General features: G+C 44.8%; 1 protein-coding gene across 3 annotated transcripts in view; it reads right to left on the reverse strand.

The window, feature by feature from the left end:
* The window catches only part of FRMD3 (FERM domain containing 3), a 294,465-nt gene that overhangs the window by 62,298 nt on the left and 214,159 nt on the right, over positions 1–18,008 (reverse strand). For all 3 annotated transcript variants that reach the window (XM_025988266.2, XM_025988264.2, XM_072762990.1), the window contains 5 exons: positions 17,036–17,124; positions 13,737–13,800; positions 12,241–12,329; positions 1,042–1,116; positions 475–543 (listed from right to left, as the gene is read on the reverse strand). In XM_025988266.2, coding sequence (XP_025844051.1) covers positions 475–543; positions 1,042–1,116; positions 12,241–12,329; positions 13,737–13,800; positions 17,036–17,124 — 386 coding nt within the window. The remainder of the gene's footprint in view (positions 1–474; positions 544–1,041; positions 1,117–12,240; positions 12,330–13,736; positions 13,801–17,035; positions 17,125–18,008) is intronic.

Genomic DNA, 18,008 nt, shown 5'->3' on the forward strand with positions numbered 1-18,008 from the left:
CCTTTGGGAGTAAGGAGCCCCAGGAGTGATGAGCACCCCCGGCCTTCCTCCTGTGAAACAGTCTAAGAGAAGTTGGGCCAATGGGAATTGGCCACATCTGATGAGGCAGGAACAGAAGAGCGTTCTTAGACAGCAGGATGATAGCTTCAGCCAGGAGACGACACCCCTGTGCCTCACACACTGTTCATGTGACAATCCAGGCCCAAGCAAGCCAATGATTCCTCCCCACAGAGCAAGCAACTCAAAATGGAGTCAGGCTGCACTCACACTGTGGCCCTGTCAAGTCTGTCCCACAGAGATTTCCAGGACATCAAGAGTGCCGTGCCTGGAAACAGATGTGCCCAAAATGACACAGGCAGAGGCAGCTGGTGCCCTTATGCCCTTTCCCATTATAGAGGATTTGGCAAAGCAGGCTTTTAAACCCTTCCATCCATCCCAGAAGCCTCCCGGAGCCCTGGGGATGACCCCACATACCTGTGCACCTCTGGAGGCTCCCTCTGGATTTTGGAGCTGGCCTCTACCACCTCTTTGGCAACTTTACCACTGCAACAGAAAAACACAATGTCTGTGCACAGATACTCAGAGCAGAAGGGGAGTAGTGTGTGTGTGCATTTTTTTTTTAATTTCACAGTAGCCTGATCCACTCTAGAAATCTATGCCTTCTCTTCCTCCATGAGAGAAGTTACTATGGATTTTGAGAGGAGTTCATGAGTGTAAGACATGAGTGGAGTAGAAATGGAGGATCAAAGCAGGTGTACAAGCCAAAATACACTGATTTATAAGCAAAGTGTTCAAAAAGTCAATGGCTGGGATGACTGGGTGACTCAGCGGTTGAGCATCTCCTGTTGGCTCAGGTCGTGATCCCAGGGTCCTGGGATAGAGTCCTGCATCAAGCTCCTCATGGGGAGCCTGCTTCTCCCTCTGCCTTTGTCTCTGCCTCTCTCTGTGTGTCTCATGAATAAATAAATAAAATCTTAAAAGTAAAAGTCAGTAACTGCCCCCACCCCAACTCATCATCAAAATGGAACCACAGGTACCCACCTATATCGAAATCTACTTCCTTTAAAAAATATCTTGCTGCTTGACACAGTCTTGATCTGACTGGATTTCGCATACCTATAAGAAGCAAAACAGAGTTGGTAGTGATATTGTAAAGTCCGAATGAGACATGCTATATAAAGTGTGATAACTGGGTATTTTTGACTCTAAGAAATATATGCTATTGGAGGATTGCACATGTGCACACACACCTGAAAGAGAAGTTTCACCAAAAAACAAAACAAAACAGTGTATTTCACTATTTGTATACTCTGCTATCTCTTCATTTTTTTTAAAAGTACGCTCCATGCCCAACATGGGACTTGAACTCGACCTGGAGATGGAGAGTGACATGCTCTACCTACTGAGTCAGTCAGGTACTCCTCTTTTCTTTCTAAATGCTGGTGGTAGCCCATACAGTTTGGTTTCATAATCTGTTAAAGGGGTCAAGACCTGCAGAAAGGACCAGGCAATACTGATGATCAAAAGGGATTCTTTCCCAATTTCCATTTGGAAGATACAGAGAAGAGTGGGGGTGACTGGGTGATGGGCACTGAGGTGGGCACTTGACGGGATAAGCACTGGGTGTTATTCTATATGTTGGCAAATTGAACAATAAAAAATAAATTTATATAAAAAAAAGATACAGAGAAGATGGATTGTGTCACAAGGTGTCAAGTTTCCAGTTGTGGGGGTGGGGGTGGTGAGGGGAATTTTCCTGCCTGAGCTGAACCAACACTGCAGTAGAAGACAGCTTCCTGGTGACACAGGTCACTCACCATGTCTCAAAGAACCCACCTACTGTGTACTGCCCAAAAGAGAGCACAAGGGCTCTTGTGGACACGTTCACTGGCTTGGATATGTTCCGGTTAGGTCACCATGACCCAGTGCCCTTTAAAAGAACCCAGACTGGTAAATGACTAAGACACACGTGGAATAAGAAGCCCAGCCAAGCACTGATTCAGCAGCTCTGAGTGTGCCCTTAGCCATGAACAAAACCACAGCACTCTGAAAACAATGAGACCATGGGCTGCATACAGGTCACACCCAGGGTGCCAAATTGCTGTGAGGCTGACGATGCCTCTTGGTCAATAACTTTAAGCCCTGTGCAACTGAACCCAACCTAGAAAGAATGGTCTCCAAGATTTCAGGACCATTTAAAATACTGGGAGTCACAAAATCTTAACAGAAAAACCACCCAGAGCAATATGCTGTATAGAATTCTGAGCAAAGATGTGCACACAGCCAGAGCTCTGGTTAGAAGTTTCCATGCGGGCAGCAATCCCCACCACTGGGCCTGGTTGAAGCCCTGGTTCATCTGTTCAGCAATTGTTAACCGAATGCCAAGCCAGCTCCATACACTGCTGCTAGGTTTAGGCAAGACACACGGCCTCTGCATTCATGGAGTGTAAGGTCTAGAAGGGAAATGGATATTAATCGAAAAACCAGACACATAAGTGAATAACTCTATATTGTGGTGGGGGGCATGAAGGAAAAGATGCAATGATTGCACGGGAGGGGGAGACTAAGCCAGTGTAGGAGCCAGGGGTCTGAGCTGAGATCCGGGGAGGGGAAGGTGTTAGACTGGGAGGTTGTGGGCAGTGTTCTGGGCAGAAGGCTCAGCAGGCATAAAGCCCAGAGAGCTTAAGCACTGGAGGAACTAAAAAGATCTGATGTGCATCTCCCCACGTTATTATTATTATTATTGTCATTACAAGCCCCAACACATACATTTTCCCCCTCATTTAGCAGGACCTGACCTTGAGCTATGCTAGTTAAGGATTTTGGCCTTTTCCTCAGAACAATGGAAAGCCAGAGGAACACTCTTTTGCAAAGAAGCCCCTTATCCCCTTCCACCTCTGCAAAGGGCCTGAGACGACCGAGAAGGGCACTGGGGACAGAAAAAGCACAGGGAGAATGAGACAGGAGGGGAGGGGGGTAACCTGGGGAGGGAGGTACAGCCTATGAGATCCCACCCAGGAGGCTCCTGACACCTGGTACATGCAGTGCGGGCTGCTGGCCAGAGCTGGGCTGTGGATCCACACGCAGTCAAGAGGATAAAAATCCCCAGCAAGCTGTGCTAACATGGGACAGAGTCCCAGGGGGCCCTCCTCCTCCAGCGAGGACACACATGCCCGGGGTGCACCTGCCCCCGTCACCACCACCCCAGCCCCAGGGAGCCGTGAACCCAACACATTGTTATCTACGTTTCTCAGGGAGCCTGAGAAAAGGGCCATCTTCATCTCCTCCCCATCTTCTTGGCAGGGTGGTTGCTCCCAAGCCTCAGAGGTAGGCGACAGGGACCTTTAAAGAGCTTCTGCTTTTCTCAGTGTTTGTTATTACTGTTCTGGGGCAAGGTAGTCTGCTAAACAGACAAAGAGACTTAATTGGGGTTTTTAACCCATGAAAGTAATGTTGCATTGTACCGACTATACTTCAATAAAAACATTAATTAAAAAAGAAAAAGAGCCTTAATTGGCGTTTTCAAAGGCAACTCTGTGCCCAGCTTATAGAAGATACCAAAAGCATAAAATGGTGAGGTAAGCCCAGCTGCTGGAGGGAGCCCCTTGTGGGGAGAGGGAGCGGCTCTGCTTTTCAAGGGTTCAGCCCCAGCTCTGCTCCTCCAGGGCCTCAGAGGAGGCTGCTGTCTGTCCCACCAGAGCAGCCTCTTGGTGGGAGACTCTCAACTGTGCTGCATCTACACAAACCCTCAGAGGACATGTTTCACAGAAAAAGTAAACAGCCTGCCTGCTCGGGACATGAGGAGTAGAAACGTCATTAGCTTCTTTCAGGCAGCTGATGAGTGCTTGTGTCATGTCGTTTGCTCAGAGACACTCTCCTCAGAGCCTTACCAACTCCCCACCCTTCCAAGCGTGCAGGTAGATGCCCAATCGCGTTGGGGTTGGGAGCTTCAAATAAATTTGAACAGGGAGGGGGTGTATACCAGGGGGGTTATTCCAAGAGAGCCTGAACAACAGAAACCCCTAAGAAATGGAAAGCACGGGAGGATGGAAGGAGATGGTCAGGGGAACAGAAAGGTGGCCACGTGATAGGACACGCCTCCAGCTGTGCCCAAACCTGGCTGTATGCCAGCAGCACCTGGAATAAGGGTTAGAATGCCAGTGCTTAGGCTTGGTCACTAGAGATTCTCATTCAGCAGGTCTATAGTGAGTCCAGGAGTTTGTTTTTTTATCACACACCCTGATGTCATTCCAACCTCTGAGTCCCCAGATTCTCCTTGAATGACCCAAGAGGGGTGTTTTACCTGGAAGAGCAGAGGCCCAAGATCCTACCCGCTTTTGGTCCTGTGACCTTGGGCAAGTCATATAGCTTTTCTAAGCCTTAATTTCTCCACGATTTTTTTAAGGGGGGGAAGGTATGACAATACTTAATTACAATAGTATTCTGAGGAGAGTTAAATGAGATCAAATCATTTGATAGCACCTATTCATTGTTTGTTTCCCTCCCTTCCTAATATCACTCTCAAAACCTCTCCATTGACTTCTCACTATTCAGCCACCTAAGCCAGTCCTCTGGGCCATGAAGATTCTGGGGGAACTGTTTCAAACCCTCTGCAGCCAGTAAGAGACCCTTTATGCTCTAAGGGTACCTGAGTGGCTCAGCGGTTGAACATCTGCCTTTGGCTCAGGGCTTGATCCCAGGGTCCTGAGATCGAGTCTTGCATCAGGCTCCTTACAGGGAGCCTGCTTCTCCCTCTGCCTCTCTCTCTCTCTCTCTCTCTCTCTCATAAATAAATAAAATCTTTTAAAAAAAAAAAAAACCCAACTAGCTGATAAGCACTGATGCTCAGTTCACCAGGCTCTCACATCAACAATGAGCCCAGAGCAAAAGTCTGCCCACTGCAGGCAAGAATGCACAACCTAGCTAAAAAGCAATTCTCTCTCCTCCAGCCTTCTTCCTCACCCACCCTCTCCCCACTGCCACCTCCAACTCCCCATCACAATCCCAGCACAGAAGCTACAGAAGACTGTTCTCAAACATCTGACCTCACAGAGAAATCCACAAGCTCCCCCATTTACCAACACCTGGCTTGACAGCAACTGTGTATCCACATGGTGGCCTTGCCACAGCTCCCCACCACCCCTACCCCAGAACTGCCAGGGCAGCCACTGGACCCAGAGACCTCCTCCCCCCGCATTAGGGAGCTCTGCCCAGTCCTGAGGCTGAAGCTGTGTTTTGAATGTGGTAACATGTGTACAATGTGCCTTGCATGCAGATGGTGCCTGGGATGTGCAAAGTGCTCAGTCGGGAACAGCATCCTGAGATACACACACAGCCCAGCCCTGCACCAGCACACGGCCCCTCGCCCCTGCCTCTGACCTCTCCCCTGGCACCTGCTACTATACATGCTGGGGATGGAGGTCAGGCCAGGTGCTGTGGAGATCCTGGATGGTGCTCTAAGGATTCACTTCTAGAATTAACAATATAATTTCCCATTTTATCACGGGTACAGCTTCTGGAGTAACCACAGCAGTAAAAACATATGTTATTACTGAGCATCTACTATGGGCCATATGCCATCCAAAGCATCTCAAACATATTAGTTTATCCTCACAGCGCCCTCCTAGGAGGAAGCAATCCACCTTTTTTATGAGAGGAAACCGAGGCACAGAGGGGTTAAGTCACTTAATGGCAATACAATAGAAGCTGGAGGAACTTGATTGCAAATCCAGGTCTGTCTGTATTTTTAAAATAACGTGTTAGCCATGCAGGTTCTCAGACTTCAAAGAGCATCAGATTCACATGGCACGCTTCTCAAAACACAAGTTTCTGGTTCAGTGAGGCTGGGGTGAAGCCCAGGAATCTGCATCTCCAGCAAGTTCCCAGGAGATGCTGATGCTGATTTACAGCTCCTACTTTGAGAATCATTGGATTAGAGCATTTAACCCTAGCCTGCACATTAGCACCACATGGAAAAGATTTATTTCTACCAATATCTAGATCCCTCATCCCAGATTCTGATTTTTTTAAATAACAAATTGATTGAGATATAACCCACATACCATGGGGTTCACCCTTTTAGACTGCACACTTCAGTGGTCTTTAATATAATTCACAAATTTTTTTAAATGAGAAATCATTTTCATTGCCCCAGGAAAAACCAACCTCCCATTACCCTCCTCATCTCGTCCACTCCCAGGGCTAGACAAGCGCCAATCTACTGTCTTGTCTCTTAGATTTCTCTATTCTGGACATTTCAAATAAATAGAATCGTACAATATGTGGCCTTTTATGTCTGGCTTCTTTCCACTTAGCGTAATGTTCACAGCTTGATTTTTTTTTTTAAAGCTCCCCCAGGTGGTCCTAATGTGCAGTCAGTGCTGAGAAGCACTGCTTTAGAACATTAGTACTCAAAGTGTTGTCCATGGGCCTGCAGCGCAGCTTCACCAGGGACCTTATTAGAAATATGGACCTCCAGGGTGCTGGGGGAGCTCAGTCAGTTAAGCATTAGGCTCTTGATTTCGGCTCAAATCATGATCTCATGGGTTGTGGGACTGACCCCAAATCGCCCTCCACACTCAGCAAGAAGTCCGCTTGAGATCCTCTCCTTCTCCCTCTGCTCATCCCCCTCCTGTCTCTCTCTTTCTCTCAAATAAATAAATCTTTATAAGAAGAAGAAGAAAAAGAAGGAGGAGGAGGAGGACAAGGAGGAAGGAGGGAGGAGGAGGAGGAGAAGAAGAAATATGAACTTTGATGCCCCACTTGGATCTACTGAATCAGAATCCACATTCTTACAGGATTTCCACATAAGTCACGTGCTCAATAAAGTATGAGAGGCTCTGATATAGGGAGTTCTCAGGATCCTTACCTACCAAGTGTTCTGTTTCTCTGACAAAACGCATACCAAACTTTGGGTAAGAAATTTCTTGGGGACTGCCTTTATGCCCTACAAATAATCGTGGACAAAGTTGAGGACTAAGAGTATCATTTGAGCCTGTACAGTGCCCCCAGTGCCTAGCACAGTGCATGGCATAAAGCAGGTGTGTGTGACAGACTCACTGAATGGAAACTCCCTGAGCCACTGAAATCTTCAGTGAATCTGTGTGCTTTCAGGGAACCAGCACCCTGGGGGTGGCAGCACCTAGAAAACACATGGCATAAAGGCATCTCTGAAATGGTGACTGCCTACCAGAGTTTTGGACTCCATTCCCAGGCAGCAGATCTCAGAGCCAGAGTTTTCAAATCGGATCAGTGGCCCCAGGCCAGCCAACAACTAGCAGCACATTCATATCTTAAAAGCACACGAGGTAATTCTTAGACTTGGGCTACCGGGCCTGCCTGTTCCTATGACAGGTGAAGTAGAAAAAGAGGGAGCAAATCACACCCAACCCAGGAAACAAAATCCGGACCTTGCTCTGCCAGCTGAAACCATTACAACACACTACCAGTTCAACAGAGCTAGAAACAGGCACTTGCCCTTGAACTTAACAGAATCAGAACCCATCAGAGTCAAAGGGACAGGGCTTTGGGACCAACTGGCACTCCAAACCCTTTTGTCATTACTGGAGGGGATAGTGGTCATGGTCACTGCTGCAGCCACCGTTCATCAATGGTCACTGTGCCTGGGACAACTAATCACTGCCCTGCAGGTACTACCGATCACCTTTTACAGATGAAAAACAAAATTGGGGCTCAGAGTGTAAGGTCTTTGTTCCAGACCACAGTACTAGTGACAGTCAAGACTCTAAGCCAAGCCTTTCACTTCCAAGGCCCATGCTCATTAACACTAGGAGAAGGCTGAAGCCAGGTTTGTCCAAGGTCATATAGTCTGGTCAGAACAGGTGACATCTTTCCTTCTCCATAAGGAACAGAGATGATTATGGAACAATAAAGAAACAAAAGTTTCCAAGAAAACTCAGATCAGTACAAATATTAGGGATTAGATGTCTTCATGAGAAGATGGGGTAGCCTGACCTAAGCAAAGCAGAACCACAAGGACTTGGTCACCTCTGTACAAGAACCTCAATGGAACCTCAATGGAACCTTAATGTATGATGGTTCCATTTATGGTATTTTAACTTAGGATGGGTTTCTCAGGGTCTGGCCCCATGGTAAGTCAAGTAAGTAAAGGAAAATCTGTACACAAAATTTGTGCTGACCACCAAACCACCAGGTCTTCAGAAGCAGCCACAGAAGACTGAGAGGGATTCCTCTGATATGCCTAGTTGGCCCATCTAATGATAGAATTACCACACTGACCTCTTTACTAGCTGCCAGTTAACGTGTATACCCTAAAATGTGCAAAACAAATTCCCCAGTCTGCAGGTTTTTCTCCTTCTTTCCCTCCTTTCAATTCTGTTTTTTTTTTTTTTGTATATTTTTATTGGAGTTCGATTTGCCAACATATAGTATAACACCCAGTGCTCATCCCATCAAGTGCCCCCCTCAGTGCCTGTCACCCAGTCACCCCATTCCCCCTCCCACCTCCCCTTCCACTACCCCTTGTTCATTTCCCAGAGTTAGGAGTCTCTCATGTTTTGTCACCTTCTCTGATTTTTCCCACTCATTTTCTCTCCTTTCCCCTATAATCCCTTTCACTATTTTTTATATTCCTCATATAAGTGAAGCCATATAATGATTGTCTTTCTCCTAATTGTCCTTGTCCTAATTGACTACTTCACTCAGCATAATACTCTCCAGTTCCATCCATGTCGAAGCAAATGGTGGGTATTTGTCCTTTCTAATGGCTGAGTAATAGCACTACTGGGGATTTACCCCAAAGATACGGATGCAGTGAAAAGCTGAAACACCTGCACCCCAATGTTCATAGCACCATGTTCACAATAGCCAAACTGTGGGAGGAGGCTCAGTGTCCATCGAAAGATGAATGGATAAAGAAGATGTGGTATGTATATATATACACAACGGAATATTACTCAATTCTGGTTTTGTCTTTGATTCCATCAATTCATAACTCCCTCACACATGATAAAACAATGTGTGCGCAAAAGAACTAATTTATGTCCTAAATCATTCTTTGATAGTGATCCTATGATTTCACCTAAAGGATCTTCAAAACTGTGCTAAACTCCTCCCCAGAAAGGCTTATTGAGAAGCCTCTAAAAGGTCTTTCCACTGGGTGTTCTCTTCTACTCTGGCCCCTTTCACTGCCTGTGGTCAGCAACCATCAACCACACCCTTCACTCCTCTGCTGCCTGTTTCATGATGGCTGAACCCTCTGTGTCTGGCCCCTCATCTCCTCCCTGTCTACTTCATGTACCCTCTACTCCAGCATGTGTAGCTGCTCATCTTCCTCAGTGTCTTCCATCTTCCTGCCTTGGTCTCTTACCCAGAATGTCCTTTCTTCATCTGAAAAAGACTTCCACCTCCTGGCTCCTCTGGCAGCAAGACTCGCCCCTCCTCTGGGGTGCCCTCCAGCATTTTATTTATACTTTCCTTTTGGTTCCCTTTGAAACACAAATCTCCTGAGGACAGGAATCATTTTCTCATCAATTGATCCTCATCAATCGACCCAGGAAATATTTTTTGAAATATTTTTTGAAATATTTTTACCTGGGGTCTTTGGCAAACACAAAGATAAACAGAGCCTAGTTCCTACCATCAGAGAGATCTGATCTAGTATAAATATGTACATAAAAATCTACAATGAAATAGGTCATGATCCATCTTGTTTTGCTTTGTTTCTAAAACTCCATCAACCAGCTCGATCATTTGTGAGAAAATATTCATTCAAAATGACTAACTACATGAATCTAAATTATCCCCTGACAGGAACCAGATGATTTCATTAAAGGAGGAACTTAAGACTTCCAAAAGCTTAAGCTCCAAAAATAGTTTGTCAGTTCCTCAGAGAAATAAGTATAGAGTTACCCGATGATCCAAAAACTTCACTCCTAGGTATAAACCTAATAGAACTGTCCACAGAAAAACTTTGCTATGAATATTCATAGCAGCATTATTCATAATAGCTAAAATGAGGGAACAACCCAAATGTCCATCGGCTGGTGAATGGATAAACAAAATGTGGTATAGCCAAACAATAGATTATTATTGAGTCATGGAAAGAAATGAAGTTCTGATGCCTGTTACCACATGATAAACCTTGAAAACAATTACCTTCAGCGAAAGAAGCCAGGCACAAAAGGCCACAGAGTTTACAACTCTGTTTATATAAAATATCCAGAAGGGGTGAATCCATAAACATGGAAAGTAAACCAGTAGTTGCCAAGGTCTGGGGAGAGGGGGAATGAGGAGTGACTATTAATGGATGCAAGGTATCTTTTGGCGGGGATAAAAATGTTCTGGAATCTGACAGTGGTGATAGTTGCGTGACTTTGTGAATTATACTTAAAACCACTGAGTATATACTTTAAAATGGTGACTTTTATGGTATATGATCTCAATTTTTCAAATAATTAAGAACAGCAGCAAGCTGTTCTGTTATGTATGCGCAGGCCTCCACTAGAGACAGAGCATCAGACCGTCTACATCTTCGTCTCTCAGCTCTCGTGGGTCTGAACAGGCCTGGACATGATTTCACAGGCAATCAGTTGCCCTTATGTACCAAACACCTCACGGGACCTACTGGTGGCTTGAGGTGAAGATGGTTGCAGGAAGGTCTTTTGATACACAGCATTTTGGAGGTCATCTCATCTAAGGGCTTTCAAACTATGCCCCTGATAGGATCTTCCAGAACTGAGGGTTCTCCCAGGACACAGGACTCTCTAATGATGCTAAGACTGGGGAAGCCTGGGCAAATGCAGACAACTGGTCACTCGAGCTCTTGAGAAGCAGTGAACAACAGGTGAAGGGTCTCCAGTCTCCAATCCCAACTCTGGTCCCCAACAACCATAGTTCCTCTATTTTTATCTTTTCTTTCAGTTTGAGAAAACAGTTCTGTGGATAAAAAAGGATTTGAAAAAGATTGTCCAAGCATTCATTCTCCTGATCCTTGTCAGCCAAAGCCAGAGAGGTTCAGAGAGTCAGCATTTTCAGAGACATGAGTCTAATGAGCAAGGCAGAAATCAGGGCAGGGGGGCAGGGGGAGACCAAGCAAAGGTTGCCTGAATGAGCACCAGGGGCCAGTTGATACCCTGGGCAGGGCTGGCCTGGGCTCCTGACTGCATGCCTCACCACCGCTCTTCCAAATCAACAAATGTGTCTCAAAGAGGAGAAACTGGAATTCAGTGGGAAGATCCTAAATTTGAAGCTCTTTAGAAACCTGAGAGCTGGGCACCTGGGTGGCTCAGTGATTGAGCATCTGCCTTTGGCTCATGTCATGATCCTGGGGTCCTGGGATCCAGTCCCTCATTGGGCTCCCCACAGGGAGCCTGCTTCTCCCTCTGCCTATGTCTCTGCCTCTCTCTCTGCGTCTCGCATGAATGAATGAATGATGAATGAATGAATGAATAAATAAAATCTTAAAGAAGAAAGAAACAAACAAACAAACCTGAGAGCTTTATGGATGGTTTCTGAAGTCCTGTCCAGTACTGACTTGCCAAGATCCTAGATTCCACCCACAAACTTTTGGCTCTCATCTCTGTATGCTGCAGGCTTCTTTACTATAAACACCTGTGGCTCTCTGCCAAAGCTTGATTTCTCTGGTTGTGAGAGCACATTCAGCCCACACTCCGAGTAAGCCAGAGAGTATTACTCTGCCCTCTGAAATGGCCTTCAACCAAAATGAATGGAGAATTGGTAGACAAATAGCCTAGGCCCTTTGCTGGTCAGTGGGAGAACTCTGAGGCATGTTCCACAGTATGACAGAGTTCCCCAGCAGAGCTAAGCACACTGCTCTCAGCAGTGACCTGATTGATAACGAGCCCTGTGCCACTTGCTGCCCTACCTCCCTTCCCAATTGCCCTATGGGTATGTTCAGAAACCACATCCCTAAGAAACCACTTGCACTCAACTTTTCTCAAAGTCTGCTTCTAGTGGGGGCACCCAACCAAACACAGATTCTGTGACATGTTGGATGGAAATAGCAATGCAAAAAAAAAAGTGCTCATTGCAATTCTACGGGCATCACTCGTGGAGCTCACGGCTGGATGGGCCAACAGTGGTTGGGAGTCACCCTGCACAATGCACCAAATTTACAATTCCCTTAAATACAATAAAAAGAACTGATTTAAAAGAAATGCATATGCAGCTATTTGCAGAACATAAATGGTTCGATGGATGCTTTTACAATCTATGATTAAATGAATAAAAGCTACGCACTTATAAAAGGCCTGGTTCTCCACCCCACACTTCCAAAGATGTTTGCAGGCAGCTGGTGTTGAAGTATGGAATGCCAACATGGCTTTTTTCTAATAAAAAAGACAAAACAAGAAAGGGCATGTGAAACATAGTTTATCTTTTAAGGTATTTACCAATCTGTAACCCCGCACCTGCCCAACAGGTTAAAAGTAACTCGGGCATTACTATGGTCTTAAAAGTGTTGTTGAAACGGTGTCCCCCTGCCTCCCTCACTCTTTGCAGATATCATGAATCTAGCTGGGCCCTGTTTCTAACAAAAACCAGCATCACAATCCTTCTCGACAACCCAGGAATCACCTGCCTCGTGATCAGACTTGTATTCGTTTAAAAACTTATCTGTCACTGCTGAATAACTGGTGTTTTATCTGAAAACTATGGCCAAGGAAATCTGCAACCCTCCAGACCTAGCTCTGAGGCTCAAAGCTTCCATGCTGGCCATCTCTCCAGATGCCTCTTCCCTGATGAACCCAACATGCATCTAGTCTTAAGACTCCTGGGATGTCTAGATTCTATTTCTAAAACTCTCACCAGCAGTGGTTGAATATCTAGATTTGGAAGTATTCTTTGCTTGTTTCATAAATCTGTATTTTGGTAGATTACAGAGGTAGGAGGAGGTTCCATTTTCTTTCTTTTTTATTAATTTAAATTTCAGTTAATTAACACACAGTATAATATTAGTTTCAGGGGATCCCTGGGTGGCGCAGTGGTTTAGTGCCTGCCTTTGGCCCAGGGCACGATCCTGGAGACCCGGGATCGAATCCCACATCGGGCTCCCGGTGCATGGAGCCTGCTTCTCCCTCTGCCTGTGTCTCTGCCTCTCTCTCTCTCTCTCTCTGTGACTATCATAAATTAAAAAAAAAAATCAAAAAAAAAATATTAGTTTCAGGAGGAGGTTCCATTTTCTATCCCAGTATATTTTCTACACAGCAGTATACTGTCAAGCATTGTTCACGGACTTTCTTTTCTTTTTTAATTTTTTATTTAAATTCAATTTAGTTAACATATAATGTGTTATTTGTTCAGGGGTAGAATTTACATGCCTTCCTTAATGCCCATCACCCAGTTTCCCCATCCCCCACTCAACTCCTCTCTAGAGACCCTCAGTTTCTCTCCTAGAGTTAAGCTTACCGTTTGCTTCCCTCTGTTTTCATCTTATTTTATTTTCCCTTCCTTTCCCCTATGTTCATTTGTTTTGTTTCTTAAATTCTACATATGAGTGAGATCATATGTGTATTTGTCTTTCTCTGACTGATTCATTTCACTTTGTTCTTAAATGTGCAAACCCACTATTTGTTTGTCTCTAAAATGTTTAGCATACAGCTTCTATTACATCATAAACTTCAAAGTGGTGGGCTACAATACTAAAGGCACATTTCATGCTCATGTCTTTCTGGTGCACACACACACCCTCACACATGTACATACAACTACACGTCATTAGAAAAGCAGTCACTGACCTCCTTCTGGGTGCCAATCACATAAAATGTCTTCCCTTCAAACTTCAATTTGCAGACATCTGGCCTAAGAAAAGAAAATCTCTTTGGGTGAGGAGAAAAAAAAAAAAGTGGCAGCTATCCAAGGTACCTTGGTTTCCCCTAGGAATCTGGCTGACTCGCAGATACCAAGCCGGCTGCAATGAAACAAGATATTATCTTATTATCAGTGAAGGCCTAATGAGCAGTGAATAGCCCCCAAATGAATTATACAGCAATTTCCTTCCTAAGAGAGGATCCAGAGGTAGCTCAGAATTACTTCTTCCATTTTTTACAGTCAAGCAGCATCTTTCTTCCAAGGAACTCTGGAGGTTTTGTGAACATTAACGACCAAAACAATATTAACTGACCAGCCCACTTTGCGAGGTAGGAAGAATGTGATTATTTCAGGTTCAGGTAATGAAACGATATGGATTCACAGTATCAGTCTCCCTCACCCTTTCACATTCATCTTCAAGGAACACACACACAAAATTTTCATTTCTGCTCTCCCTGCTTGTGGTAGAGTAAGTTTTTTTGTTTTTTTGTTTTGTTTTGTTTTTGTTTTTGTTTTTTTATGATAGTCGCACAGAGAGAGAGAGAGAGAGAGAGAGAGAGAGAGAGGCAGAGACACAGGCAGAGGGAGAAGCAGGCTCCATGCACCGGGAGCCCGACGTGGGATTCGATCCCGGGTCTCCAGGACCGCGCCCTGGGCCAAAGGCAGGCGCTAAACCACTGTGCCACCCCGGGATCCCTAGAATAAGTTTTATTAAATATTGAGATGCTCAGAATTATGAGGACAGCTTGACACATTGTAGCCAAAAGAGTGACTTTAGGTTTTATCTTAAGGAGCTGCTCAGTTAAAATCTGCCTGAAATAGGGAACCTAGGTCACCTCCTTGGTGAGAAGATTTGTGTAAAAAGAGAGACAATTCTATTTTTATTCCTTTGATCTAACTTCTAGAAGAGGGATTTCTGCTCCTATGTTTTTCCTGAGGGAAAAAGAACAGTGTGGCCACATTAAGCCGCTTGAACTTAGGAGAGGATTTGCAAGAGTGACAAAGCTCAGTGGATGTTAAAAAACAGAAACAAAACAAAACCAGGATTAACGTGGGAATAAAATTTGTTTTGGTAACATGTCCATGGCTGTTCCAGAGGCTAGAAGAAGATGGGGATGACAGCAGCCCACCAGGAACACCAAGATGCAGAACCCAGGAACAAATGGTCTGGGGATTGTCCATCTCAACTCTTTAGTGGACCCAAGAAGAAATAGAAGCCCAAGGGAGAGAGACATGCAATTAATCTGCACTTGAGACATGTCAGGTTCTCCCCTAATTACTTCAAAACTCAAGCAATTCATAAACCTGAGGATCTAACCCTCAAGTCTTCTGTGGTCCTGGAGTAGGATGGGAAAAGTCCCCAGATTATCCATGCTTCCCAAAGTCAACAGGAATCCCTCGGGAGATTACTCTGGAATGACCTGAAGAGTGATGAATACCCTTTTTTCCAAGGTGCAGGAAAACAGAGAAGAAAACTGTTCACCCCATCATGCCACATGTATACGAGATATCAGAATTCACAAATCCCACCGCTCACAACACAGTTGCATTTTCTTTTCCCCCAACCTGTTTCTTCCCTGTAAAACAGATGTAAGTGATTCCCATCTTATGAATAAGTACACAGAGGCTCAGAAAAGCTAGGTGATTAAGAGTTTTGAGAGTGCTCATTGTGGAGAAAGAGAACAAGTGGGTGCAGAGAGGAGCACAAAGTATGAACTGAACAAAAGGCAATGATAGAGAGGTTAAGGAAGAGATTGATGAAGTCGGGGACCTCAGAAAAAAGAGGGCTGGTCATAAAGAAGAGCAGAATGTATAAGAGTGGAGTGGGTATTAGCTGACTGATGCTAGCCCAGCAGAGAAGATTTGAAAGGGAGCTGGGAGGTACCAAGAGGACAGTGCACAAGTGGGGGTGTTGATAAAGGGGTGCTGGAAGAAACCCTCAAGCTAACAGAACCACTAAACAGACGTTTAGGTAAGTGCAAGAGCATTTCCAACACAGGACTGAAGGTGGATGCCCACTGGCCCATCAGGAAGAAATTCAGGCCACAGGAGGGGCCCACCACCCAGTTAGACGTGACAGGAGTGACAGACTGTCAGGGGCCATCGGGGAGGAAACTGAATCAAGCTGAAGGTATGAACAAGACTGAGCCTTTATCATATCACACATATGTTCAGCCTTCTCATCCTTTGCCTAAACCGTTCCTCTCCTTGATTGGACAGTAGGCCCTGCTGGTCACCTACCCTGCTCCATCTGCCCACTTCTGTACTGACATGACTCAGACTTTTTTCTTCCTCAAAGTGACATGTTCATGGGGATCACACTCTTCTCAACAGCAAGAAGTGGGTCTTGATTTGACCAACCCAATCATGGAGTTCCCACTCTTCTCAGAGGGATAGGTTTAAGTGGGTGCATGTGACCCAATCCTGCCCTATTAGATATACAAGAAGTCTCCTACAAGGCTTCTGTAAAACAAGTCCTTCTTGTTTTAATAGGAGACACACACACAAGCAGATCCTCTCTAGTCTCCAGGTGGTGCTGTATGATGATGGGATGCACAGAGTTACTTGAATGGCCACCATATGAGCATAGGCCTGGGGACAAAAACCACTACCCTGGGATGACAGAGAAGAAAAGGGAGACCTAGGGCCTTCATGGTGTTGTCAGGGAGTTAAGTTAAAGGATCATGGAAATGCCCAACCTCTGGAACTTCTGCTGTGTGAAATAATCAGTCGTCTTATCTGTAAGCCAATGTGAATAGATGTGTTATCTGAGCCAAAAACATCTTCACTGATATACTGGGTAACACAGGATGAGTCTGCAACAAGGACTCAACAGAAGAAAATGGAGAGAAGGGACCGGAAGAGGGTCCTGTGTTATTCAAGGGAAATTGCACTTTACCCTGCCCTTCCCTACCCCATGGTCACCCCTTTGGCCAGAACAGTAGCTGTTGGTGAAGAAACACTCAACACCCCTTTGAAGACACAGGTCCTGAGCCCAAGACACACATCTCTGGGTCTTCTAAGGTCTAGGGCAACCTAGACCAGCTTTTATTTATAAGTGAATAATCCTTTTATAATGAAGTTCCACAGCAAAGAAATGAATAATAGTCATTCCGCTGGACATTTCCAAACCAAACCAAAAAAAAAAAAAAAAAAAAATCAAAGGCTGGGAAAGAAAAGCAAGATTGAGGAAAATGGTAAGCTAGTTTCCCAAAGAAGTCCTTACCATTTTATCAAATGGATTCTCTTATTTCCCTGGAATACCACAAAGCCTGCTGCAGTGAATCCTAAAAATGTTGTTGTGCCTGTTGAATCCTGAAAAAAGAAAAACAAAAACATTTGGATTAAGAAATATAAAATAAGTGATAAATTGTATTCTCATTCATCCTCTCCCTGGGTTAATTTCAGGTTAATTCCATTGATCATGGCAATAAACTAAGCTTCTGAAATGGAACTTCCATGAACAGCACTTCAAAAATCTGGGGAAGGTCTGGAAACGTGTAACTTTTTCCTTGGAGGAACAGACCTTCTACCTCTCCAGGAACATCCTGGGAAAATACAGATTAGTTCCAAACCACTATATCTATTTCCAAATGTGTCCTGGGGCCATCGGAGTTCTTGGATCTGCCCTATAGTTTGGACAAACCATGCTTGCTCATCATTAGCCCTAAAACCAAAGGGCTATGATACCAAAGCCCTTAGCATCTAATTTAATTTGATTAAATTCCACACAAGATTTTTGGCCATTTTAATGTAAAGATATGTCCAGAAATTCCTACTCTGTTTCCAGCCTCAACCAGAAAAACTAAGCATAGATCAGTAAAATCAAAGGAATGACAGCAACAAAGATCAAGTCTATCTCCAAGTAATAAATAAAACAAACAGGGTCAAAATTGCAGAAAACATTTAATTCACTAAGTGGAACGAACTGATTTATATTACTAGGAAGAGGATTCTGGCAAATATGCTAAAATCATTGTGCCAATAAAAATTAAAATGCCAAAGTGAACAAGTACCACCTGCTCTCTGCCTCGGCTGCATGTTGGAATCATCTGGAGAGCCTGGTCTGTTCCCCCCCAGATCCTGATGTCACTGGGTGGCAGAAGTGTACGAAACTCCCCAGGTTCTTCCAATCAGCAGCCTGAATGAAGAGCTGGAGATCTAGTACTTCACCAAATACTATTAGCGATCCCATATGG

Source organism: Vulpes vulpes, chromosome 1 (genome assembly GCF_048418805.1).
Source record: "Vulpes vulpes isolate BD-2025 chromosome 1, VulVul3, whole genome shotgun sequence".
Taxonomy (NCBI): Eukaryota; Metazoa; Chordata; class Mammalia; order Carnivora; family Canidae; genus Vulpes; species Vulpes vulpes.